General features: G+C 38.1%; 3 protein-coding genes and 1 long non-coding RNA gene across 5 annotated transcripts; 3 read left to right on the top strand and 1 right to left on the bottom strand.

The window, feature by feature from the left end:
- The first annotated feature begins 710 nt into the window (after positions 1-710).
- On the top strand, positions 711-1,425 carry LOC109159454. Its single transcript, XR_002050576.1, has 3 exons — positions 711-720; positions 815-952; positions 1,334-1,425. It is a non-coding gene; the product is annotated as an uncharacterized LOC109159454 (long non-coding RNA).
- A 3,320-nt stretch (positions 1,426-4,745) lies between these two features.
- LOC109159387 (protein FAR1-RELATED SEQUENCE 5-like) lies at positions 4,746-9,174 on the bottom strand. Its single transcript, XM_019307502.1, has 5 exons — positions 9,088-9,174; positions 7,772-7,799; positions 7,223-7,487; positions 6,633-7,013; positions 4,746-6,180 (listed from the first exon to the last, which is right to left on the bottom strand). Exons 1-5 carry the CDS (start codon positions 9,172-9,174, stop codon positions 4,746-4,748), a joined length of 2,196 nt encoding a protein of 731 aa, XP_019163047.1.
- A 400-nt stretch (positions 9,175-9,574) lies between these two features.
- Positions 9,575-12,601, top strand: LOC109159438 (probable receptor-like protein kinase At1g80640). Of its 2 annotated transcripts, none has more exons than XM_019307550.1 (10): positions 9,575-9,783; positions 10,193-10,363; positions 10,640-10,890; positions 10,972-11,104; positions 11,203-11,266; positions 11,374-11,470; positions 11,601-11,703; positions 11,837-11,955; positions 12,025-12,114; positions 12,225-12,601. In XM_019307550.1, the coding sequence occupies exons 2-10, from the start codon at positions 10,201-10,203 to the stop codon at positions 12,405-12,407; spliced, it is 1,203 nt and encodes a 400-aa protein (XP_019163095.1). In that variant the 5' UTR covers positions 9,575-9,783; positions 10,193-10,200; the 3' UTR covers positions 12,408-12,601. The 2 variants fall into 2 exon arrangements, with proteins under 2 accessions (XP_019163095.1, XP_019163094.1); XM_019307549.1 differs by lacking the exon at positions 9,575-9,783 and adding an exon at positions 9,906-10,017.
- A 4,175-nt stretch (positions 12,602-16,776) lies between these two features.
- Positions 16,777-21,621, top strand: LOC109159456. The gene is made up of 2 exons (XM_019307555.1): positions 16,777-16,938; positions 18,860-21,621. The coding sequence occupies exon 2, from the start codon at positions 18,938-18,940 to the stop codon at positions 21,245-21,247; it is 2,310 nt and encodes a 769-aa protein (XP_019163100.1). The 5' UTR covers positions 16,777-16,938; positions 18,860-18,937; the 3' UTR covers positions 21,248-21,621.
- Positions 21,622-23,133: the final 1,512 nt, after the last annotated feature.

Genomic DNA, 23,133 nt, shown 5'->3' with positions numbered 1-23,133 from the left:
TGACATATCACAGGGCAAACACACAAACAGAGATGCATTACCTGCTAGTATTGGTGGGTCGGGACCAAGGGCGCCTTTGAAGGAATTGCGCTGCGATGCAAGGTCAGGTGCTGAGCCTGTGGGGGGTCTAAACTTATTGAATAGTTTTCCTGAGGGGCATATAGCGATTGCTGCGATTCCCGATCCCGATCGGTTCTCTCTGTGGCAATGGTTCTTTCACCATCAAGACCGGAACTAGTCAGTACCGTTTGCGTTGTTATACTCTCTACATATGTAACACATCTAACTCATTGAACACCGGTTTTTATGGGTGTTTTTAAAAACACTATGCAGCACCGAAGAGGTTTTCTCATTTAACGGGAGGCATGGGCAGGTGAAAGACTTCATGTCTTTACAGTTCGACAGTGCCGTACGTATGCCAGTGGTGGAATGTTGGACGTGCGTGTTGAATGATTTGGAGAAGGGTAGAAAGCCCGAAGAACCTAGGAGAGTGTTCGTTACGATATACACTTTGGTATGTGATATATGTCCCTGTACTTAAAGCATTATTCCTATTACCTAACTACCTATGTGTCTTTGTCCCCCCGCCACAACATTCAACAGTTGAGTAGTGTTATTTTCTCCACGGGTGGATGGGATGTACGCTTGGTTTGGTTTACAGAGCGGCTAGATAAGGTTTTTGAGCGTGCACCCCATATTAGCTGTGCCGATGTAGACCTGGTAAAGTAACCATTTACTAACCCATCCTTTGTTTGCATTTAACAAGATAGTGACAAATCAGCTGCGTTTGACGTATACAAATGTTTGAGTGCAGTTTTTCTTCCCCATTCTGAAAGCTGCTCACTATTACGTGCTGTGTGTCAACATGCGGAAGCGCAGGTTTGAAATCATTGACAACTCCCCGGTAGCTGGTAAAAACGAGGATAGATATGGCTCCATTCCACAAGAATTGGTAAGTGTATTGAGTCGAAAGTTGGTATGTCGCCGTTAATTGCTGATTGATTTTTACCTAGATAAGCATAAAGGATATTTTTTGCACAGCATAAATACTCTGTCCCACAAAAGTACTACACATCCTAAAAATTTAATCTACATTTTAATCATTGAACTGTCCCAATGCTATAAATAATGCGTTACTTGCTGTGTTCTCGTGACTTCATTGCTGGATTTCAATTTACTGTTACTACGTTTAGGATTTAAATATTTTGTTTTCCATTGGTATTTTAATTTGTTACGGATTTCTTGACCGTGTGGCTAGATATTATGTGCTTTATTCAAATCACTATACTAACCTCATGTTCTGTTATCCCCCCCCCCCCCCCCCCCCCGCAAGCTCGATATGCTATCAGCATATCTTCATAACAAAGGGCAGGGTTTACGGTCAGCTTTTGTTGACAACATGAAGGCTATAAGGATGCAGATGCCGTGGCGAGATTGTAAACACAAAGAAGATAGCGGGATTTACACAATGAGACACATGGAAGCGTACATGGGCGAGAAGTGTAAGGATTGGGACTGTGGCTTGCAGAAGGGGGACCGGAATGAGGTCCGGAAGCTGCGGCAGAGATACTTGCACGACATACTGTTGTCTGAAATCAATGGGCACCGGGAAGCAATTGCTGTACATACCAAAACATATATTCGCCAGAAAAAAGCTTGGCGTCAATGATCTTAGGATGGCGGTGACTACGGGCAGCAATGATATGCGAAGTGCGTGACCTCTGCATAATAAATGGCTAAACATTTTTCTGGCTTAATAATGCTGTTCTGCTGCATAATAATTTTTTTTTATATTGATTTATTGAGTGTGTTGTTATCTTCTTACTGTTGCACACATGTTGCCTAGGCATCACCACGCAATCTGCACTGTGCTGCCATATTTTTTTAGTGTTTAATTAAAGACTCTACAATTGCATGTTTGTAATAATGGTTATGTTTTTGGGAAATTCAGTTGGTGGGTTGTGCAACTGGTTGCACTGCAGTACAGTTAGGCATCTGAGTATTGCACAGTAACCCAATACAGTTAGGCATCTGCGTATTGCACAGTGCCGTATAGTCGCATACAATAAATGTCGTGTAAACATTTATGTATTTTATTTATTTATAATTATAATTACATTTATTTGAGCTAAAATAGAGTTATCAATCACTACCCAAATAGCTCTAGATTAGTCATCCCATGCATTTGTACAGTACACACAAAAAAACTTAAAAAATTGAAACAGATATGGAAAATAAAAGTTCATAACACCCGTTTGGGGTGGGTTATTTAGTTAGTTTGGTAATTTTGTGTCCCACAAAAAGATATTAGCACATGCCGATGTCTAACTTCTAACAAAAAAACAGAAAACATCTCCAGACAATATATAATAACTACACTACAGTTAGCTGATTCGTTACTTCATTGATCAGTGAGTTAGTGTATAGTCTTTTAGGCATCTGCATATTGCACAGTGGCGTATAGTCGCATACCATAAATGTCGTGTAAACGTTTATTTATTTTATTTATTTATAATTATAATTACATGTATTTGAGCGAAAATAGAGTTATCAATCACTACCCAGATGGCTCTAGATTAGCCATCCCATGCATTTGTACAGTACACACAAAAAAAACTTAAAATATTGAAACAGATATGGAAAATCAAAGTTCATAACACCCGTTTGCGGTGGGTTATTTAGTTAGTTTGGTTATTTTGTGTCCGACAAAAAGATATTAGCACATGCCGATGTCTAACTTTTAACAAAAAAACTGAAAACATCTGCAGACAATATATAATAACTACACTACTGTTATCTGATTCGTTACTTCATTGATCAGTGAGTTAGTGTATAGTCTTTTAGTTGAATAATTATCTACTATATCTTGTTGGCCACGAGTTATGAGGTCTAAATAAATTCGAGATTGTACTAGCAAAGACTAAAGAAATCTATGGACATATCTACTCAGCCACTAGCACACCTATATCAATGGTCAGGTTAAACCATCTAGTAGTATTTAAAATTTCTTTGAGTCTTATCATGATGTGTTGCCATCCGTTGTGACTTCTGATCATAAGTTAACGTCCCCAATGTATGTATCTAATAAAATATATCCAATATAAACCCATTCTTAAGCCTTGTTGCACAGTAATACCCACGTGCCTCCTAATGATGGAGTTTAATGTACAAAAACAGGGAAGGTTACGAGGGACCTGGTACAGAACCCTCGTTTATTTATTACATTAGTATCCGAAGTTCATAGTGTAGAGCGTGCATCACTGTGACATTGCAATTTAAAATACTAGCACAATGATTTTTGATAGTGTCTAAGACCCATTTAAAAATAGATTATATTGCTAGCAAGTATTCAACAAACAACACCATCAGATGTGCTCACAGGCCTTCAACCCCCACCCCCATACGTGTTGCTCGAAGGACTTCACAAGTGCGACTATTGTGCCCCCCGTATTTGCCACACCCGTGACATTTACTACTGTTATCTGATTCGTTACTTCATTGATCAGTGAGTTAGTGTATAGTCTTTTAGTTGAATAATTATCTACTATATCTTGTTGGCCACGAGTTATGAGGTCTAAATAAATTCGAGATTGTACTAGCAAAGACTAAAGAAATCTATGGACATATCTACTCAGCCACTAGCACACCTATATCAATGGTCAGGTTAAACCATCTAGTAGTATTTAAAATTTCTTTGAGTCTTATCATGATGTGTTGCCATCCGTTGTGACTTCTGATCATAAGTTAACGTCCCCAATGTATGTATCTAATAAAATATATCCAATATAAACCCATTCTTAAGCCTTGTTGCACAGTAATACCCACGTGCCTCCTAATGATGGAGTTTAATGTACAAAAACAGGGAAGGTTACGAGGGACCTGGTACAGAACCCTCGTTTATTTATTACATTAGTATCCGAAGTTCATAGTGTAGAGCGTGCATCACTGTGACATTGCAATTTAAAATACTAGCACAATGATTTTTGATAGTGTCTAAGACCCATTTAAAAATAGATTATATTGCTAGCAAGTATTCAACAAACAACACCATCAGATGTGCTCACAGGCCTTCAACCCCCACCCCCATACGTGTTGCTCGAAGGACTTCACAAGTGCGACTATTGTGCCCCCCGTATTTGCCACACCCGTGACATTTACTACTGTTATCTGATTCGTTACTTCATTGATCAGTGAGTTAGTGTATAGTCTTTTAGTTGAATAATTATCTACTATATCTTGTTGGCCACGAGTTATGAGGTCTAAATAAATTCGAGATTGTACTAGCAAAGACTAAAGAAATCTATGGACATATCTACTCAGCCACTAGCACACCTATATCAATGGTCAGGTTAAACCATCTAGTAGTATTTAAAATTTCTTTGAGTCTTATCATGATGTGTTGCCATCCGTTGTGACTTCTGATCATAAGTTAACGTCCCCAATGTATGTATCTAATAAAATATATCCAATATAAACCCATTCTTAAGCCTTGTTGCACAGTAATACCCACGTGCCTCCTAATGATGGAGTTTAATGTACAAAAACAGGGAAGGTTACGAGGGACCTGGTACAGAACCCTCGTTTATTTATTACATTAGTATCCGAAGTTCATAGTGTAGAGCGTGCATCACTGTGACATTGCAATTTAAAATACTAGCACAATGATTTTTGATAGTGTCTAAGACCCATTTAAAAATAGATTATATTGCTAGCAAGTATTCAACAAACAACACCATCAGATGTGCTCACAGGCCTTCAACCCCCACCCCCATACGTGTTGCTCGAAGGACTTCACAAGTGCGACTATTGTGCCCCCCGTATTTGCCACACCCGTGACATTTCCTAACCCCTTTCAAAGACTGCTCAATGGCTTTTTCCCTTTTCCCCTTGATTCTTTTTCCACTGCCTTTGTTTTTTGCAACAATTGGCGGCTTGACTGTCACTGCCAAAGACGGTACCGACCCACAATATGCTTGAATCATGGGATTATTTTTTTTGTGGTTTACCGGGCAATTCGTTTCCCCTTCGAAAGAATCCTTCAGCTGGTGGATCACTTGGGTTAACCGTTCAACACGTTCTGAGCTGTTAATTGCCAACCCCACGCATGCAAAGATCTCTGCCCACATCCTGTTCTCCTGAGTCTTGGATTCATCGTCGTTAACATTTGAGTGAATAGTAAGGCCATCAATCTGAAACTCGGCACGCAAACAAACCTTGCGTGTCCAGCGGTCTACTATGTATCTTGATGGGATGTTGTCTACGTTGTTGTTTTTGAAGACTATGAAAATGTGGCGGCACAGCCATCCCAACCTTTGGAAAAGTGAGCACGTGCACATTGCACTATTGTCGGTGGAGTTGTAGTGCACCTGGTGCTGCTGTTTGTCACCGTCTTTTATGCCGTAATTGATGATATCACCAGCTAGTTCTACGGACACTACCCCACACGAATAACACCCTGCATAAATTTCTGCTTGTACCTCATGGAAAATTGTGACGGTGTACAGGGCCAACGCATGGCGTTCCATTTTCAAGTCCGTTTTTGTCGGAGCAAAATGTCCTTCGCAAACTGCATTAAGCGTGGTATGGATCTGCCGTTGAGCATCTACTGCAGATTCAAAGTGACTGTAAAACTCTACCAAACTGGCTGTATGGGTTAAATACCTTCCAAAGAAACTGTTCTCACCCTCAGATCGGGACGTGGTTCTAACTAGCCCACAAAGTAGCATATCCTTGAAATACGCGGGGATCCAATAACGTCGTGCCTCCCACAACTGTGTGAACCAATTATGATCTAACAAGCCATACTCACCTAGCAACGCTTGCCACCTCGTCTCAAACACATCGGGCTGTTGAATTTCATCCCAAACCACATCATTAAGCCTGCCCCGGAAGACAGTGTCCTTAGCCAACTCCGGGCCAACCTTTTCACCTACCTTCATCATAATATGCCACATGCAAAAACGGTGCCGACTACCTGGGTAAACTTGTTCTAGAGCAATCCTCATAGCCGGGTCCTGGTCTGTGACAAAACATGATGGAGCATCTCCCATTGCCCCCTTGTAACACTCGAGCACCCATACATATGACGCGACGTCTTCCTTGGTGATCAGTGCGGCGCCAAAAGTAACGCATCGTTTGTGGTTATCCACACCTGTGAAGGGAACGAAAACCATTTTGTACCTGGATCATTAGAACGCAGTTAGTAAGAGGTTCATGCTATCACGAGGTGGTGGTGTGTGCGGGGTGTGGACCCTTGAAAGCAAAAGTGTTGTGGGGGGGTGCATATGGTGATGAATTAATGGGGTGTTGACATCCTGGTCGAACATATACGCGGTGCGATTCTGTGGATTACAATTACCGAATATAATTAGTGTAGAAATGAATTACCTATTCTATTGGGACCAAATATAAGAAGAAACTTTACTGAACATCTATATTTAGCAGAGTGTTTAAAATAAATTATGAAAATATACACTTCTTCGTAGTCGTTCCTATTATGATCTAATAGTTTACACTACTATAAAATTATGTTAAACTGGGTAGCAGTTTTAAACCTTCCCAGCATCAAAAACAGTATGTTTATTTTTGTTTTCCTGATACAAAAACATTTTAAAAAATACTTCCAAACGTACCTATTTGTTGAGTACGTTGCATCGAAGGACACAATGTCACCAAACACCGTGTGGTTGCGACGAGCTACCGGATCAGCCCAGAACACACGTCGTAATTGGTCGTTCTCATCAATGTCATGCTTATAATAAAACGCGGCACACTTGTCATTTTTTCTGGACAACTTATCAAGAAAATATTGCGCATCACACCCATCAATATACGCACGGAGGTCGCGTTTTGAGTTTTGGAAATCAACACTAGTTGCCCCAACATTTTCATACCCACCCACAAACTCTTTTAAAATCCTAACACCCTGGCTTGTCCCCACGTTTGCCTTTGCGCAATTAACCATGAACGCCTGATGTCCAAAATCAAGTTTGCGGTTCACTTTCATGAACTGCCTAGACATAGGAGTACACAACACATGAGTGTGCTTCTCCACAAATGAGAACACCCAATACCCCCCGGTCTGGTCATTTTTGAAAACGATCCTAGCCTTACACCCCACCCTATTTGAAACCCTACGACGCTTGACAGGCACAGGTTGACTATCATCGTCACCCACTGCCCCCCCCCCCCCCCTCCATTGGGTGTGCCACCCGAGACAGACTTATATCCCTCGCGATTACAAAGTAAATGTCTCAAAACCACCACCCCTCCCCTATCCTTCTTCAAAGAACCAAGCCTAACATCAAACCCCACCAGAGCAGCATACTTTATATAGAATTCCTCACCCTCCGTAAGAGTTCTAAAAGTCTGGCCTATGACTGGCTTACTCCCATCATCACATTGAGGCCACCAATACTTTGATGACCCAGGAGATATTTCGAGCCGACAACCTTCATCCACACCAGTAATGTTACCAGCAAGACCATCTACACCGGGCAAAAAAACCATATTACAAATCAATTTAAACGTAATTGGAAATCAAACAACACATCCTTTATTAAATAGATTTGGCCACACATTTGATTAAATAAAACTGTTATTGCCTAGTAAACATGTTTGCACAGTTAAAAGTCTAGATTGGGAACACATTTTAAATCCAACTCATAACGTAATGAATTAAAATGAAAATAAGACAGGTTAGTAATTCAAAAGTGGCAGAGAACTAAAAGGAAAACACACAACGTGGGCAGTATACTTATATTTTAGTTACACTGTGCTGTTGAGGTAAAATGGAAAACCTGGAAATATTAGTAGCAGTTTAGCATCACTGAACCATCACCATAAAAGAACAAAAGATTCAAATGCACAGTTTAGATTTGGCGCTAAAGATTCAAATGCACGGTTTTGGTTAAACATTGTATGTAAATATAATATAGGAAGCTTTCCACCATGCTACTGTCATACATACATGTACCATCTAACTTTAAAGAGCAGTGGGAGGGGTTTCGAGTAGAAAGCATGTACAATTCCCCCCCCCCCCCCCCCAACATGCATAGTGCACTGCGTCAACAGAGAACATGTTTGCACAGCTAAAAACAGAGAAATGGGAGGGGTTACATGTCAACAGAGAACATGTTTGCACACCGAAAAAACTCACACACCCCATACTCTGTACACAACAACTACACATCCTAAAAAATTAATCCACATTTAAAAAATTCGTACTGCCCCAAATGCATCACCAATCACAAACACCATGGAATAAGATATGAGTGACATTCACCAAACTTTTAGTAAGAAAAACAAATGAGTGTACATATATCTGCACAGTAATTGGGAAAAAACCCCACAAATTTTGGATAAATACAAACCAACACACTATCCACACACATGTGTTGGTCCACTGGTTATTCATGTCAGATTTGGACACTTGGCAAGACTCACTGCTAGAAACAATTAGAACTCTTGTATTCTCATATAATCATATATCAAGCTAGGAAAGAATTTTAAATCCAACTCTAATTCTATAGGTTTTTTGTGGTCCCAGATTGGTTATTTCAAACTAGGAAAAAGAAAATACCTCACTTATTGAGAGCAATTACATACAAACATATTAATGATCTCCTAATTGTTTAGCCGACTGTGTAAAAAAAAAAAAAAAAAAAAAAAAAAAAACTGGGTTCATTGGTTCTCCTTAGCAAACAGACGACGCGAAATAAACAATTAGGAAAACTAAAGGAATGATCGGCGACACTTAGACACTCATACACGACCGTGATCCATTTAAACTCATCTGTCACCCAGCTCCCCACCAAGAAGCTACGCGCAATCGCGTATTCATATCCAGTTAAAAAAAAATCCCCACCACTTATTTCCGACTGTCCAACCAACCCCCCCCCCCCCCCCCCCCCCCCCCCCGCGAACGTACAGAATCGGACATAGATTTACAAAATTACATGCACCACCAGCTAAAGAAATCTCCAAAAAACTGGCCAAAACGGATAGCTCGCCGTACATCGTAGCTGTGCACCAAAAAGAAATCCCCAGAAAAAAAAAAGGATTAAGTAAACGAAAAGAACAACAAACCAGTCGCCATCCGAGATCAGAACCCCTCTGCACGTCAATAACAGATGGTGAAATCAAACTCACGATGGGGAGAAGCCACGACGCCATCGTAGAACTATAACGGGGTCGCCAGAGAGAATTTAGGAAACGTCAATCCCCTACGCTCCCGGTGCGTGCAATAAATAAAATAACATAAATACGTTAATACCCTCCTTAGTAATGCTGTGCAAAAAAAAAAAAAAAAGTCAAGCAACACGGCAAACAATAGTACTGTGCAAATGGACAGGTCATAATGCACCGTAATAAAATAACCCTTGAATTGCCTAAGATCAAAGGCCACAAAACAACCACACATCCTCACCTAACAATTTATTCTCACCAGATTAGAATTCTATATATATATATATATATATATATATATATATATATATATATATATATATATATGTTTTTTTTTTTTTTGGTATTTCCCCATCTCTGCTCTCTAACTCTCCCTTTGGGTATTGCTGAGCAATAGCAGCAGTAGAGAATAATTAGAGAGGAAGTGAAGCTTTACAAAACAATTGTAGTAGGCCTCTCTTGTGATTAAAAAGGGCAAATAATAAAGAGAAATGAAAGAGAATCATCTTCTCTGCTGACACTTTTTCCTCCCTTCTTTCCTCCATGTCTGCTGCCTGTCTACACCATTGTATGCATCAAAACCAATCTTTTCTCCAGGTACCCCCTTAGCTTCCCCGCCAAAAAATGCAATGTCAATACATATGCATGTTTCTTTGTGTTTAAATGATTATTACAGACATGTTAATTATTGGTTTCTTGTGTTTTACAGTACTAAGATAATGTCATAGGATGTTTATACATAATCACAATTTGTAAAATTCATGTTCTTGAATGCCATAAAAAGAAAGGAAGAAAGAAAGAAAGAGGAAAAGCTTGCTATAAATTCAAAAGGTCTTGTTTTTCTCCAAATTCCAGGCTGGTTTTGCCTTTCTCTTTAGTCAAAACTAGTTCTCCTGCATTTTACCTTTATGTCTAGACCAGATTGGTTGCCTTTTTTTTTTACCCAAGTTGACTGTCTGAACAATGAATATTGACTGCTTTTGTGCTTGATTCTTTTAATAACCAGAGGTCCAAATGTCAAGTCAAGGGCACAAAATGGAACCCAAAAGGAAATTGATCATAGCACTCATTGCTGCTTCAACTGTACTGGGTTTAATCATATTTCTCATATTTTGCTTATGGATTTATCATAGGAAGAAAGCTCACAAACCTCACAAGGACAGTGTTCATAGCTCAGGTACTTCTTTTCTTGAATTTATGGATCTTTTAATTTTAATTTTGTAGAAACCACTTTCTGATATTCTTGGTTTTATTTTGAAGATGTTGAATTGTTTAATGCGTTGAACTAACCCCATATAAGTATAAATCCTTGGAAGGAGAATTTTTGGGAAAAAAGGCGTTTCTTTGATGGAGTACAAGACACTATGAAAATTGTTAGCTAGTTTATGATGTTTATTGTTGGGATGCTTTAATTTGTCTGAGGTTTCTTGTTTTGAATGGTTTTGTTACGAAGATGTTGTTAAAGGTCTTGCATTATCACAATATATTCGCAAATACAACTCGATGAAGTCAAATTCCCGGAAAGGGTGTGTTTCTTTGATGGATTACAAGGCACTAGAATCGGGCACAAATAATTTCGAGGAAAGTAATGTGTTGGGGAAAGGGGGATTCGGGTGTGTATACAAGGGGAAGCTGGGAGAGAACTTGTATGTAGCAGTGAAGAAGCTCGAGGGTATAACTCCGGATGCAATAAAAGAATTCGAGGTACCATTTTTTTGGGTCGAAACCTCTGTTTGATGATTTATTTATTTCAATGGTTTTTAAGCTATCAATTTGATATTGCAGACTGAGGTTGAGCTATTGAGTAAAATGCAGCACCCGAATATAATCTCGTTGTTGGGATATAGCGTTCGTGATGATACAAGGATTATCGTCTATGAATTGATGCAAAACGGATCCTTGGAAAGTCATCTGCACGGTACCAATCTTAGCTATCTCGAGCAATGTAGGAATCGGAATACGAATTAACACAAATTAACTATCTTGTTTTCTTGAAATCACCGGGGATCGGATTAGGACCTTCTCGTGGATCGGCTTTAACATGGCATCTAAGAATGAAAATTGCACTCGATATAGCAAGGTTAGTTGGTGTTATTAATTAATGCAGTAGTCAGTAGACAGACCATGTGGGTATTTAGTGTTAATAATTTGATTTTGGGTATTAACAAATTGCAACTATTTGATTAGGGGATTAGAATATTTGCATGAACACTGCAACCCACCAGTTATCCATAGAGATCTGAAATCTTCTAATATTCTTCTAGATGCCAGCTTCAATGCTAAGGTAATTAAGGCATTAATTGAATTCAAGATTTGTTAAACCTATAGTGTGTAGTAATGTTATCAATTGCGGGAAATGAAATTTCGATTCTTCTAACATCCCGGCCGCCCTCTCGATGTTTTCTTCAATTCAGCTTTCAGATTTCGGTCTTGCCATACCAGATGGGGCTCAAAACAAAAACAACATCAAGCTCTCGGGAACGTTAGGTTATGTAGCACCGGAATACCTTTTAGATGGTATATGATCTAAAATCCTCAATTTATTTGGTTTAATTTTCTAACCCAAATGCCAGTCATTTTACCTGGTTACTGAAGTTTATGATCTAATCCATTTGATTTTCTCACAGAATTTGTTATATATCATTTCCAGGAAAGTTAACCGATAAGAGTGATGTTTACGGTTTTGGTGTTGTGCTTTTGGAGCTTCTACTAGGAAGAAGACCTGTCGAGAAACTAGCACCATCTCAGTGCCAGTCTCTCGTCACATGGGTAAGATTCAATTCATTCGTTACTTATTTCGTTAAACTTGCTAAACGGTTTAGTATTTACGGGATGCAGGCCATGCCTCAGCTCACAGATAGATCAAAGCTTCCAAACATCGTGGATCCTGTGATAAAAAATGCAATGGATTTAAAGCACTTACATCAGGTTTGTCAACAGCTTGAACGTTTTCGAGATCAGAAATTCTGGTTCTTTGCACTTTGTGGCATTGGCTTACAGAAACCGCGGGTTTTAATTTGTTTTGGGGCTCGGTGTAGGTTGCTGCTGTTGCAGTGTTATGTGTTCAACCCGAGCCAAGCTATCGCCCGTTAATAACAGACGTGTTACACTCTCTTATCCCCCTCGTTCCCGTTGAGATGGGCGGGACACTGAGGATCACGCAACGCGCACCTTCTGCAGCTGTTATGCCTTCAGAATTGAGAAAGGAAGTTTTTGCATAGCTGCCCAGGGGACTGCAGATTTTGGGTTTGAATTGCTTAATGTCATTTCTCATTGTGGGGGATTAATGGATTATGGTTCTCTGCAGCATTGCAAGAGTTGATAAGAAGAAGAATTGCCAAAACTTGTAGGAATGAAGCAACACAAATGTTATTTTGTCCTTCCATTAGTGTACATATATGCCAAATTCATTGTATTTAAAACGTATTTGGATGGGTTGATAATAATACTATTGGATAATAAAAACCAATATTAATATTAATTCAAAAACTAAAAAGTAGTTATTTAACACTAATGTTATAACTAATTAATAGTACAAAATAATGTTTTATCCTTTGCTATTACAGATTTAAAAGGTGATTCTCTTGGTTAATTAAATTTTAGCACACAATATATAACTATTTGATATGCAGTGTTGAATGATGATCTCTTTTTCTCAAATTAGTGAAGCACAAAGAGTCACCTCAGTGGCTCAAACTCATGTCCTCCCATATATGAAAGTGCAATCTTGGTGTCATTAGACCACAAGGTCTTGGCAACCTAAGGAATCGTTTACTAACTAGGAATCTCTAGAAATTTCTGGAAACTGGAAAATAGAAAATAGAAAACATGTTTACTAGCACAATTTTCCATTTTGAAAACTGAAAATAATTTCTGAAAATTTCAGGAAAACTGGAATACTCTTAAAAATTATTTTCTAAATGCAAAATAGAATCATCTATCATTTATTTAGTTATATGTCACTATAACCACATTATTACATTCATTATCATCTTATTTTACTTATCTATCTTCTATCTTTTTTACTTACTTTACTTATTTAAAGTTTAAACATAATTTATTTGCTTACATTTTAAAGTTAGACATTATTTACATTATCAAAACTAAGAATTAAATTCTAAAACTAAGAATTAAATTCTATATAATGTTTTAGATTTTGATTGAACTCAATAGATTATTAGTTCGGATATTTTTAATTATGTTACACCGTAATACAAGTTCGGTCCAGATATCGGATATTGAAATCTCACATATATTAGAATTCAAAGTAAAAGTTATATATTCATATACATGTCATTCAAATGAATATATATATCTAAAAAATATTTTAAATATTAGCTCAAAAAATATTAATATTATCTTAAACTTAATTTTAGGTGAAAACTGAAAAATTAGAAAATAGAAAATAGAAAACAGACAACAGTTTTTTGTTAGTAAACAAGTTTTCTAAATAGAAAACAGAGAATGAAAACTGAAAAATTAGAAAATAGAAAATAGAGAATAATTTTTTGTTAGTAAACGGACCCTAAAGTTCTTTATTTTAGGGGTATTGGAGCTCTATTCTATCTTGTTAATTACAGTAGACTTGATATTATTGTTTTCACTGAATTTGTTAGCTAGGTTTAGTGTTTCTCTAACCAGAAAACATTGGAATGGAGCAATCATATTCTCAAATATCTTCATCTTTATTTTGAAATAACTAGGATATTACATTGGTGGGTTATTCAGATAATGGCTATATGTTTGATCCCATAATGTTAAATCCCAGACTGGTTTGTAGAGGTACGTCTATTTTATGGAGGTCCGTTAGACAGACCCTAGTTGTTACCTCATCTAATTACTTAGAGATCATTGCTCTATATGAGGCCTCATGAGAGTGTGTATGGCTAAGGTCACTAATACATGCATCATATCTATAGTTTGTGCAGTATAACAAGCAAAAATATACTCTCACTATCTTATATGAGGATATATAATGTGGCATGTGTTGTACATATGAGTAATGGGTACGTTAAGGTGAATCTTACAAAGCACATTGCACATAAGTTCTTTTACCCACATGAACTCAAGAAAAATAGTAAAATTCTTGTTGAGAAGATTCATTCTAGGGACAATATAACATATTTGTTCATTAAGTCCTTGCTTACATCCACCTTTGAGAAATATGTTCACAAAATTGGGATGTCTAGGCTCAAAAGATTGTTGTCTTCAGTAGGAGTGACTACCACTAGTGTACTTGAATAGTTAGTCGATAATACCCTTATAATCTTGAAGATTATGCTCTGAAAACTTATATTTGTACTTGTTTTTCCCTAACTAAGTTTTTTCCATTAAGTTTTTCTTAGCCCAATGTTTTTAATGAGGAAAACTGGTGTAACACATGATTACACATATATCATGTACTATTTTCTTTGACTAGACTTTCCCACAAGGGTTTTCTAGTGAGGTTTTTAATGATGCATAAGTATGGTAAGATAATGGCTAAGGGGGAGTGCTGTAAATATATCTTTTTATATGGGAATTATCCTATTTTGTTGTATAAAAAATAAAAATTAAATTTCTTTTAAAAAAAATATAAAATGACTTAGTAGAACTCCTCACTATGAGTTGGAGTTGCTCCTTTTAAATTATATTGAATCTTTGTACTGTAACTTCCATCAACATTCACAATAGTATTCCATTTTTATAACTTCACTCATATCCCCTTATACATTTAAACCTCTCCTAAAAATATTCTCATTTCATACTTCTATCACAAAAATTTCTTACCCCTATAACTGTCCCTTTTCTTGTTTTCATTGCAAAAAGTCCCTAAAACCACATAGATTCTCCAAGCCAAACCTTGATCGGAAGCTAGACCCTAATCTCCTCTTCCCTACGCCTCGCGTTATTGCCAACTACTCATGAGATTGCTACCCTCACGGCAATTCGTCCCAACACAAGAATGGCTTTGCTAACATGGACTACACACCTAAACATACTCGGCACTGGCTAGGGAAAACGCATAGGTGTTGTGGATCACACTCATAGGGAGCTCAAGCCTAGTTGACCCTATAAAACAGCAAACACGGGGTTGGTTCTCTCTAAGACTATGACATGCTTGTTGGGCTTAAAAGCTTGGGTCAGATCTAATATCCATCTTCAGGCCTCACTCTATAAGCTGCAAGAATTTGACAGTGAAAAGGAGCAGTAAAGTTTGAGTTTCGTTGATCCACTAAGGTCATCGTATCATGGACATTAGAGTGAATGAACTCATCAATGTTCTAACTCATCTCTCTATTAAATCTTCTCTTTTATTTGTTAAAGACAAGGGAAATGAGTTTAGTATTCTTCTATTGGTCGACCTTTAATAATACCCCTTGAGCATGTTTTTGAAAATGAGACAGGCTAACCTCAACCTCTTTTCTCTTACTAGATAGGCATATGGTGAGGAAAGCCACCCTCAACATCATGTTTCTTCTCAAATGTGCATAAGAGTAGAGTAATTTGGGATATGCCTTTGGATGTGGGATGGGTTGATTTTGACCATTCAAGTGGTCCTTGAGGCATATGAATGACAAAGGTAAGGATGCTTCAATCGTTTCACTACCTATTCAAGTGATCCTTGAGGAAAATAGGGACATAATGCCTCAAAAGTTGCCCAATGAACTTAGACAGGAGGTGGATCACATGATTGAGTTAGAGCCTGTCAAGGCAAACATCGTAGCTAATGCATTGAGTTGAAAATGTGAACTTGCAGCCATGAGCCAAGCCAAAGGGGATGTAATAAAGCGGATTAAAGAGGGGCTTCAACATGACCTGATAGCTAAGGAGTTGGTGAAGTTGGCTCAAAACTCCCTAACTAAACTGCCCTGCTTGGGGAACAACCCTGCACTACTACGCTTGGCGGCAACGTGCTATGATGTACCTTGCCAACCACGCACAAACTGCCTAGTCCCCGACGCACCCGTCTACACCCTCATCCTTGGTAGCCCGAATACCCTTCTCCAAACTCAAGCCATTACTTCTTTTTTGGGCCACTAACCATTCTCAAGCCCAAACCCATTAATTGTTTCCACTTTCCACCCCCAATCATCTAACCACCCTTCGGGCCTAAATATCACGGCCCATCCACACCCTCATCCTTGGTAGCCAGAATACCCTTCTCCAAACCCAAGTCATTACTTCTTTCTTGGGCTACTAATCATTCTCAAGCCCAAACCATTATTCCTCCCCCAACCCATTAATTGTTTCCACTTTTCACCCCCAAGCATCTAACCACCCTTCGGGCCTAAATATTACGGTCCATCCACACCCTCATCCTTAGTAACTTGAATACCCTTCCTCAAACTTAAGCCATTACTTCTTTCTTGGGCTACTAACCCTTCTCAACCCCAAACCATTTCATTTCCTAGCCCATTAATTGTTTCCACTTTCTACCCACAAGTATCTAAAACTATCCTTCGGGCCTAAATACCACGGCCCAATTAATCGATAGGGCCCGATCTATATATATATATATATGTGTGTGTGTATGTATGTATGTATCTATGTATGTATGTATATATGTGTGTATGTATATCAGTATATATATGTATGTATACAAAATATTTTGAACCCTAAATCAAGGCTAATTCAAAATCATAGTCAAAATTCCTTTCATATTCCTGTTTTCCTCTCTCCCGACCAACGTGCGGAACTGTGGATAGCGGTGAAGCCGTGGAGTGACGACGTGAGCGAGGCCGGCGGTGGACTGTGGATGGCTGTGCTTAGGTACTCTTCTACTTTCTTTTCTCTGAGCGTGCAGTCTCTAGTTCTACTGTATTTCGCATATTGCGTCTCGCGACCTGCGGCTGTGGTTTGCGGTGGCCGGCGGCTGTCAATTTCCCTGTCATCTTCGGCTTTCAATTTCTCACGTGCACAATTGTTGCTGTCAATATCAGTAATCTCTTCTGCTAATTTAAGGGATTTGTTATCAGTTGCAGCTTTGCAGTAGCCCTCTTGAAAATTTTGCCCAAAATCAATTGGGTTGCACATCCTTCATCAATAATGTTCATACTTGTATCAGAACGATTAGAACTTGAGTTGGAACCTTCACTAAGTCACAGACTGACAGCACTGCTTGAAATAGTATTTGTTTAATCTTTTACTGATAACTTCACATTGTGTGCATTAGTGTAAGAGGGGTGGGTTGGGGGTTGGATTTTCCACACTAGAAAACTAGAACACTGCTTAGTACTTTTAACATTTATAACGATAGAGAAATGTATGATAGGCTAGTGTACATATCAATTTATGACGAAGTTTGTTGCACCTAGGAGTAGGCTGTATTTAGATTATCCAAACTTATACTTAAAATCTGAACCTAATTTTATATTATGATGTTTCTAATTTGACCAAACAGTAAAAGGTAGATAAAGGTTGGAATTTGGCTGTGTTTAGGAAGTTGTAGTGGACCTTTTTCTCTTGATTGATTCACTTAGACTTCTATTATGAAACATTAGAGATGCTATGTCCTAGGATGGTGAACGTCTAGGAAGATACGGACTTGGGCATACATGGCCCTGTTACTTAGGGTTACAATAGGGCTAAGCACTTCGAGCAATGGTTTTGTCGCGCTCCGAGTTTTCTGGTTGTAATGGCTAGTTTCCATTCACAATCTCAGTATGCTGTCTATTCTAGCTTGAGCCAGGGCCCAATGGGCTATGTGCATGTCTGGGGCAAAGTGAGGGCAAGCTCAGTCACTCAAAATATGTTCCTGTGCCGCTTTTCATTTACTCCATGTATTATGGTTGGAACTTATTGGTTTTGGGTTTGAATATTTGAAATTATGGTATATTTGAATCATAATTTGGTTTTGGTGTTGGATGTGAAAATTTTATCCACACTTGACTTGAAACCGAAATCAATATTAAAATTAGTGTTGCGAAAATCGCGCCTAGGCGCTAGGCAGTCGGCCTCCTAGGCGCCTTAGGTGCCCGCCTAGGCGCCCTAGGCGGTTCCCAGGCGCCTAGCGATTTTTTCAACATTGATTAAAATAATAAAATATCAAATTAAATTTAATATATCTGGATTCTGAACTCTTTTAGAATGAGTTAATTCTTCTTCTGCATTTGGTTAAAACTTAAAACTAATCAATGTTAAGCTTTATGTTCAACTATCAATACTAATGGCCAGATAAATATAAAAAAAAAAATGATAAAAACCTGCAAAAAGATTTATGACTTGTGGATATATACATACTAACCTGATAAAAGGAACTGAAATAATTTCACCTAAACTGAGTTCATCCAAATTATTATTTGGTTCAGATATTTGGTGCAGGCTTCTTCATCTGAACTAAAAAGTTAGGGAGTATTATTTTTTGAGTTATTACCTGTTCTGAACCTGTGCCTTTCCCTAATTGCACCAATGCTTTAACACTTGACCTAATTAATCAATAGGTGATTACTTACTAAAACCATTCTTAACCGTGTTTAGTGATTCTTAAATAAATAATATATTAAATTCATATAATATGCCATATATTTTCCTGGAACTAAAATGTGTATTTAGGACAGAATTTTCCATTTTTGATGCGTTAAATGGTAGACATGGTAAACTCTGCAATTATCCCACAAAAAATAAAGATTGAGTTTGCATATTTTATAATGTTTAGTTTTAGGAATTTGACATTTTTGTATACTTTTGGCAGGGCAACACCGTGTTGGGCATGAAAAGGACTGGTTGCAGATTCATTTTATGTGCTGCACATTGGTGATTTGAATGGTTGATGTATATTTTGGTACTATTGATGGAGTGCAATAAAGATGAAGCCCTCAAGGCTAAGGAGCTTGCAGAGAAGAAAATGCAAAATAATGATTTTGAAGTGGCCCAGAAGATTGCAGCTAAAGCTCAACGACTTTACCCTGATCTAGAGAACATTAATCAGTTGCTAGCTGTCTGCAATGTTCATTGTTCAGCTAAAAACATGGTGGGATTGGACAAGGATTGGTATGGAATCCTTCAAGTTGATAGATCAGCAGATGAAGTAACCATTAAGAAACAGTACCGAAAACTCGCACTTGTCCTTCACCCCGACAAGAACAAGTTCCCTGGTGCAGAAGCTGCTTTTAAGCTTATTGGGGAGGCAAATGTTGTGCTTTCAGACCAAACAAAAAGGTCTATATATGACAGTAAATGTAGAGTTTCAATTAGAAGTACTTCGATGAAACCACCACCTTATCAGTTCAACCCCCCTGCAAGGCCAGCTTTTTTTACAAATGGTTACACTTCTCAGTTCAGTGGCCAAAATCATTATCAAAAGGTACAATCAACTTCATCAGTTCATGAAACCTCGTTCTGGACGACCTGTCCTTTTTGCAGTGTTAGGTTTCAGTATAGGCGGGAGATAGTCAACCGAGCTGTGCGCTGCCAAAACTGCTCGAAATCCTTCATTGCATATGATTTAGGTTATCAAGGTATTCCAACTGGAGTTGGCTTACGCCAGCCTAGTCAACCTCCTCAGCCGAAAGTGGTTCCAAATCAAGGAACCACCAAAACGGCTGCAAACACAGCTGGATTTCCTTCTTCCAATAAAGAATTTCAACATGGCTCCGGGGTTAAGTGGGTTGGGCAAGAACCAGGGACACACAGAGGGAATACTTCTAAGGTGTTTGAGGATTTGAAGGCTAAAGAGAAACATGGAAATGGTATGAACTCAGTGGCTGGTGGTAAGGGAGTGGCTGGCACTTGCAAGGTGAATGAATGGCCACAAGATAGTAGAAATTTTAAAAACAAAAGCAGGAAAAGGAGCAGGAAACGGGCTTCTGAATCAAGTGAAAGTTTTGATACCTCAAGCAGCAATGAGTCAGAAGATTTGGGTAATGAGAAGGGAAGCAATCCTGCTGGAGGACAGGGAGATGGGCCTAATGATAATTTTGTCAGAAGATCTTCTCGGCGAAGGCAGAATGTCTCATACAATGAAGCTGAGGAAGAGGATGACCAAATAAATCATCCAAAAATAGTGCCAGACAGCAAACCAGAAGAAAAAGGAGTGCCTTCTGAAGAGAACTTGCATGAAGGAAATATTAATGCCCCCAATGTTGATGCAGATGCTGCTGGTTCAACTGTAAATGGTACCAAAAAAATTGAAGTTATTGATTGTGAATCAGATTCTGAAACCAGTCATACTTCATCTCCTAAGGAATTTGCTTATCCTGATCAGGAATTTCATGATTTTGATAAGGAAAAAAAAGAAGAGTGCTTTAAAGCTGGCCAACTATGGGCTTGTTATGATACAGTAGATGGCATGCCAAGATATTATGCCCATATCAAAAAAGTAGCTTCTTCTAAATTTGCCCTACACTTTAATTGGCTTGAGGTTGATCCAGACGACCAATATGGTATTAGTTGGACTGAAGCTGGATTACCTGTTGCATGTGGCAAGTTTAGACTTGGGGGTAAAGAAGTCACTTCTGATCTTGCCTCATTCTCTCATCGAATGCTGTGGGCAAAGGGTAAGAAGAGGGGTTCATACATCATATATCCTAGTAAAGGGGAGATTTGGGCTCTTTTCAAGGGCTGGGATATTAGTTGGAGCTCTGAGCCTAATAAACATCAGCCGTTTAAGTATGAAATTGTGGAGGTGCTTTCTGATTTTGATGTTGATGTTGATGTTGGCATTAAAGTTGGCTACTTGAATAAATTGGATGGATTTGTGAGTGTTTTTCAGAGAACAAGCCAGGGTGAGACTGATTCATCATCATTTTTCATAAAGTACGATGAGCTTTACAGGTTCTCCCATAGAATTCCCTCATTCACATTGACTGGAACTGAAAGAGAAGGTGTGCCTGAGGGATCTTTTGAACTTGATCTTGCTTCTATACCTCAAGATCCTAATGACCTTTGGTATCCTCTGAAAGAGGCAAACAGAAATGGTGAACCAGAACTGAAGAGTCCCAGAAGAAACGGTAAAACCAGGATACCCAAGAAGGTTAGTACACCTAACAAGTCCACTGATTGGAAAGAGGTGAGTGATGGTGATGGTGAGGGTGAGATGCCTAAGCTTCGAAAGTCGCCAAGGGCTGCCAAGAAAAGATAAAAGAAAAAAAAACCCGATCAATTCTATTCCATTGCTCTCTAAACTAAAAGATAGTACTAGGGACCAGTGCAGTAGCAGTGCTGAAAGATTCTAACTTTTAGTGATTGGTGATGGTGATGGTGGATTGGTGGTGGTAAGAGTTCGAAGTTTTTCGACCTTTTTCCTCTCTTCAGTCATCATCCCTGTGAAATATGTTGTGTTATGTGGAGGCCAAGTGAATGTTTAACAGATTGAATTGGTAGGTAAATGTGTTATGTGTAGTGTATGTCTTGTGGTTTAGGATAATACTTTTGTTTTTCTCAAGAATTCTGTTTTTGACTTTCCTTGTATGATGGTACTTATGGGGAGTTGGATTTTAACCCTCTTTCTCAACTAAACTCCTGTTCCTATAAGCCTGCCCTTCCCTGCATTCTCAACCTTTATTGCTTGTTTTTGCTCAAAAGGATTGCTTTTCATTTCCCTATTTTTTTTCTAAGGGCTACATGCTTGTGGGAAAGCTGCTACTAAAGTATGAACAGGTAAGCTTTATGTAGGAGCACAAATGCATGCATATATTGATATGAAAGTTTGTTTCTTTTCTTGTTAAAATCATTTCTTAGTGCATTGTTTATTAAAGTTATGAAAAAACTGCAAAAGGTAACTCTATTGTGCTTCATTCCTTATGCTATGCGTATGTGCATTTTTTGTGCCATTTTTTTTTTTTCTATAAATAAGTCTTTTGGAGATGTTGCGAAGTGAGAAGAGACTTCATTGTATCTTTGCCCTTCTAATTCATCGTTTTTCTTTTCTTTTTCTTATATGAAAAAAAACATGTTCCTTTTGTGCGCCAAGGATAGGTTTACCAACTTGGTCACCTTCTCGGGTGAAGGAGAAGGTAGACCACTTAGTCGCCTCCTCCAAATGCGATATTGTCAGAAAGTGTAGGAAAGGTTGTCAGAATCTTAGGTAACCTGTAAGTATAGGTAATTAACTAGTTTTTGGACTTCATTGTTTTCAAATAACATGTTTATGGATTTAATTACAATTTTTGAAAGTTTAAGGATTAAAAATTGACTTTTTGAGTAAAGTTTAGACTCCTATTCAACCATTTTTTCATGTTCGCTCCGGGAGCTGGTTTAGGGGAAATCGTCGCTTGTGAGAATTGAACCCAGACTATCTTGAAATTCTCTCCTGAAAGAGAGCTTATTTGCCACTTGAGCTACCATCTTGAGTTTAATCTTGCCACCTCTATGTGCACATAATTCACGAGAAACAAGTTTTAGCATATTACCAAGTATTCAAACTCCTAAATAGAAAGCAAACAATAGAACTTATGAGCAATGGATAGAACAATTTTTTAATAAATCACACAAATAGAAGATAAGATAAAAATCAATTAGCTCATATCACAAACACACATGTAAATTGAAAATGGAGTATATTATACACAATTTTAGCAATTTGCAAGAAACTTGAAACTAGAAAGTTGAAGTCTAATGAATTATAGGAATTCATTTTTTGTATAAAATTGTAATTAATTTTGTGTGTTATATAAAATTTAATGAAACAACGTAACTAATCAAATTTCCAATTGTTCAAACTTGGAAACAAAACTTGTAACGTGTCAAATATACACATGCAAAACACAACATAATCAGTTAAACCTAAACCCTAACCCCAAAAGCTGAAACTAGATCATGCAAAACACAACATAATCAGTTAAACCTAAATCCTAACCCCAAAAGCTTAAAAGGATCTAGTTGACACAATATAAACTTGAATCTCAAAGATTATCACTGCATAATCAGTTACTCTTGTACAAACCCTCATATTTACTGATTTAAAGTTAGGAATTGAAATTGAAATCAAGTCTAAAAATATAGATGGTCTAAAAATGAGTAGAATTG

This window comes from Ipomoea nil, unplaced genomic scaffold (assembly GCF_001879475.1).
Source record: "Ipomoea nil cultivar Tokyo-kokei standard unplaced genomic scaffold, Asagao_1.1 scaffold2827, whole genome shotgun sequence".
NCBI lineage: Eukaryota > Viridiplantae > Streptophyta > Magnoliopsida > Solanales > Convolvulaceae > Ipomoea > Ipomoea nil.
This window is presented reverse-complemented; position numbering and strand designations above follow the sequence as displayed.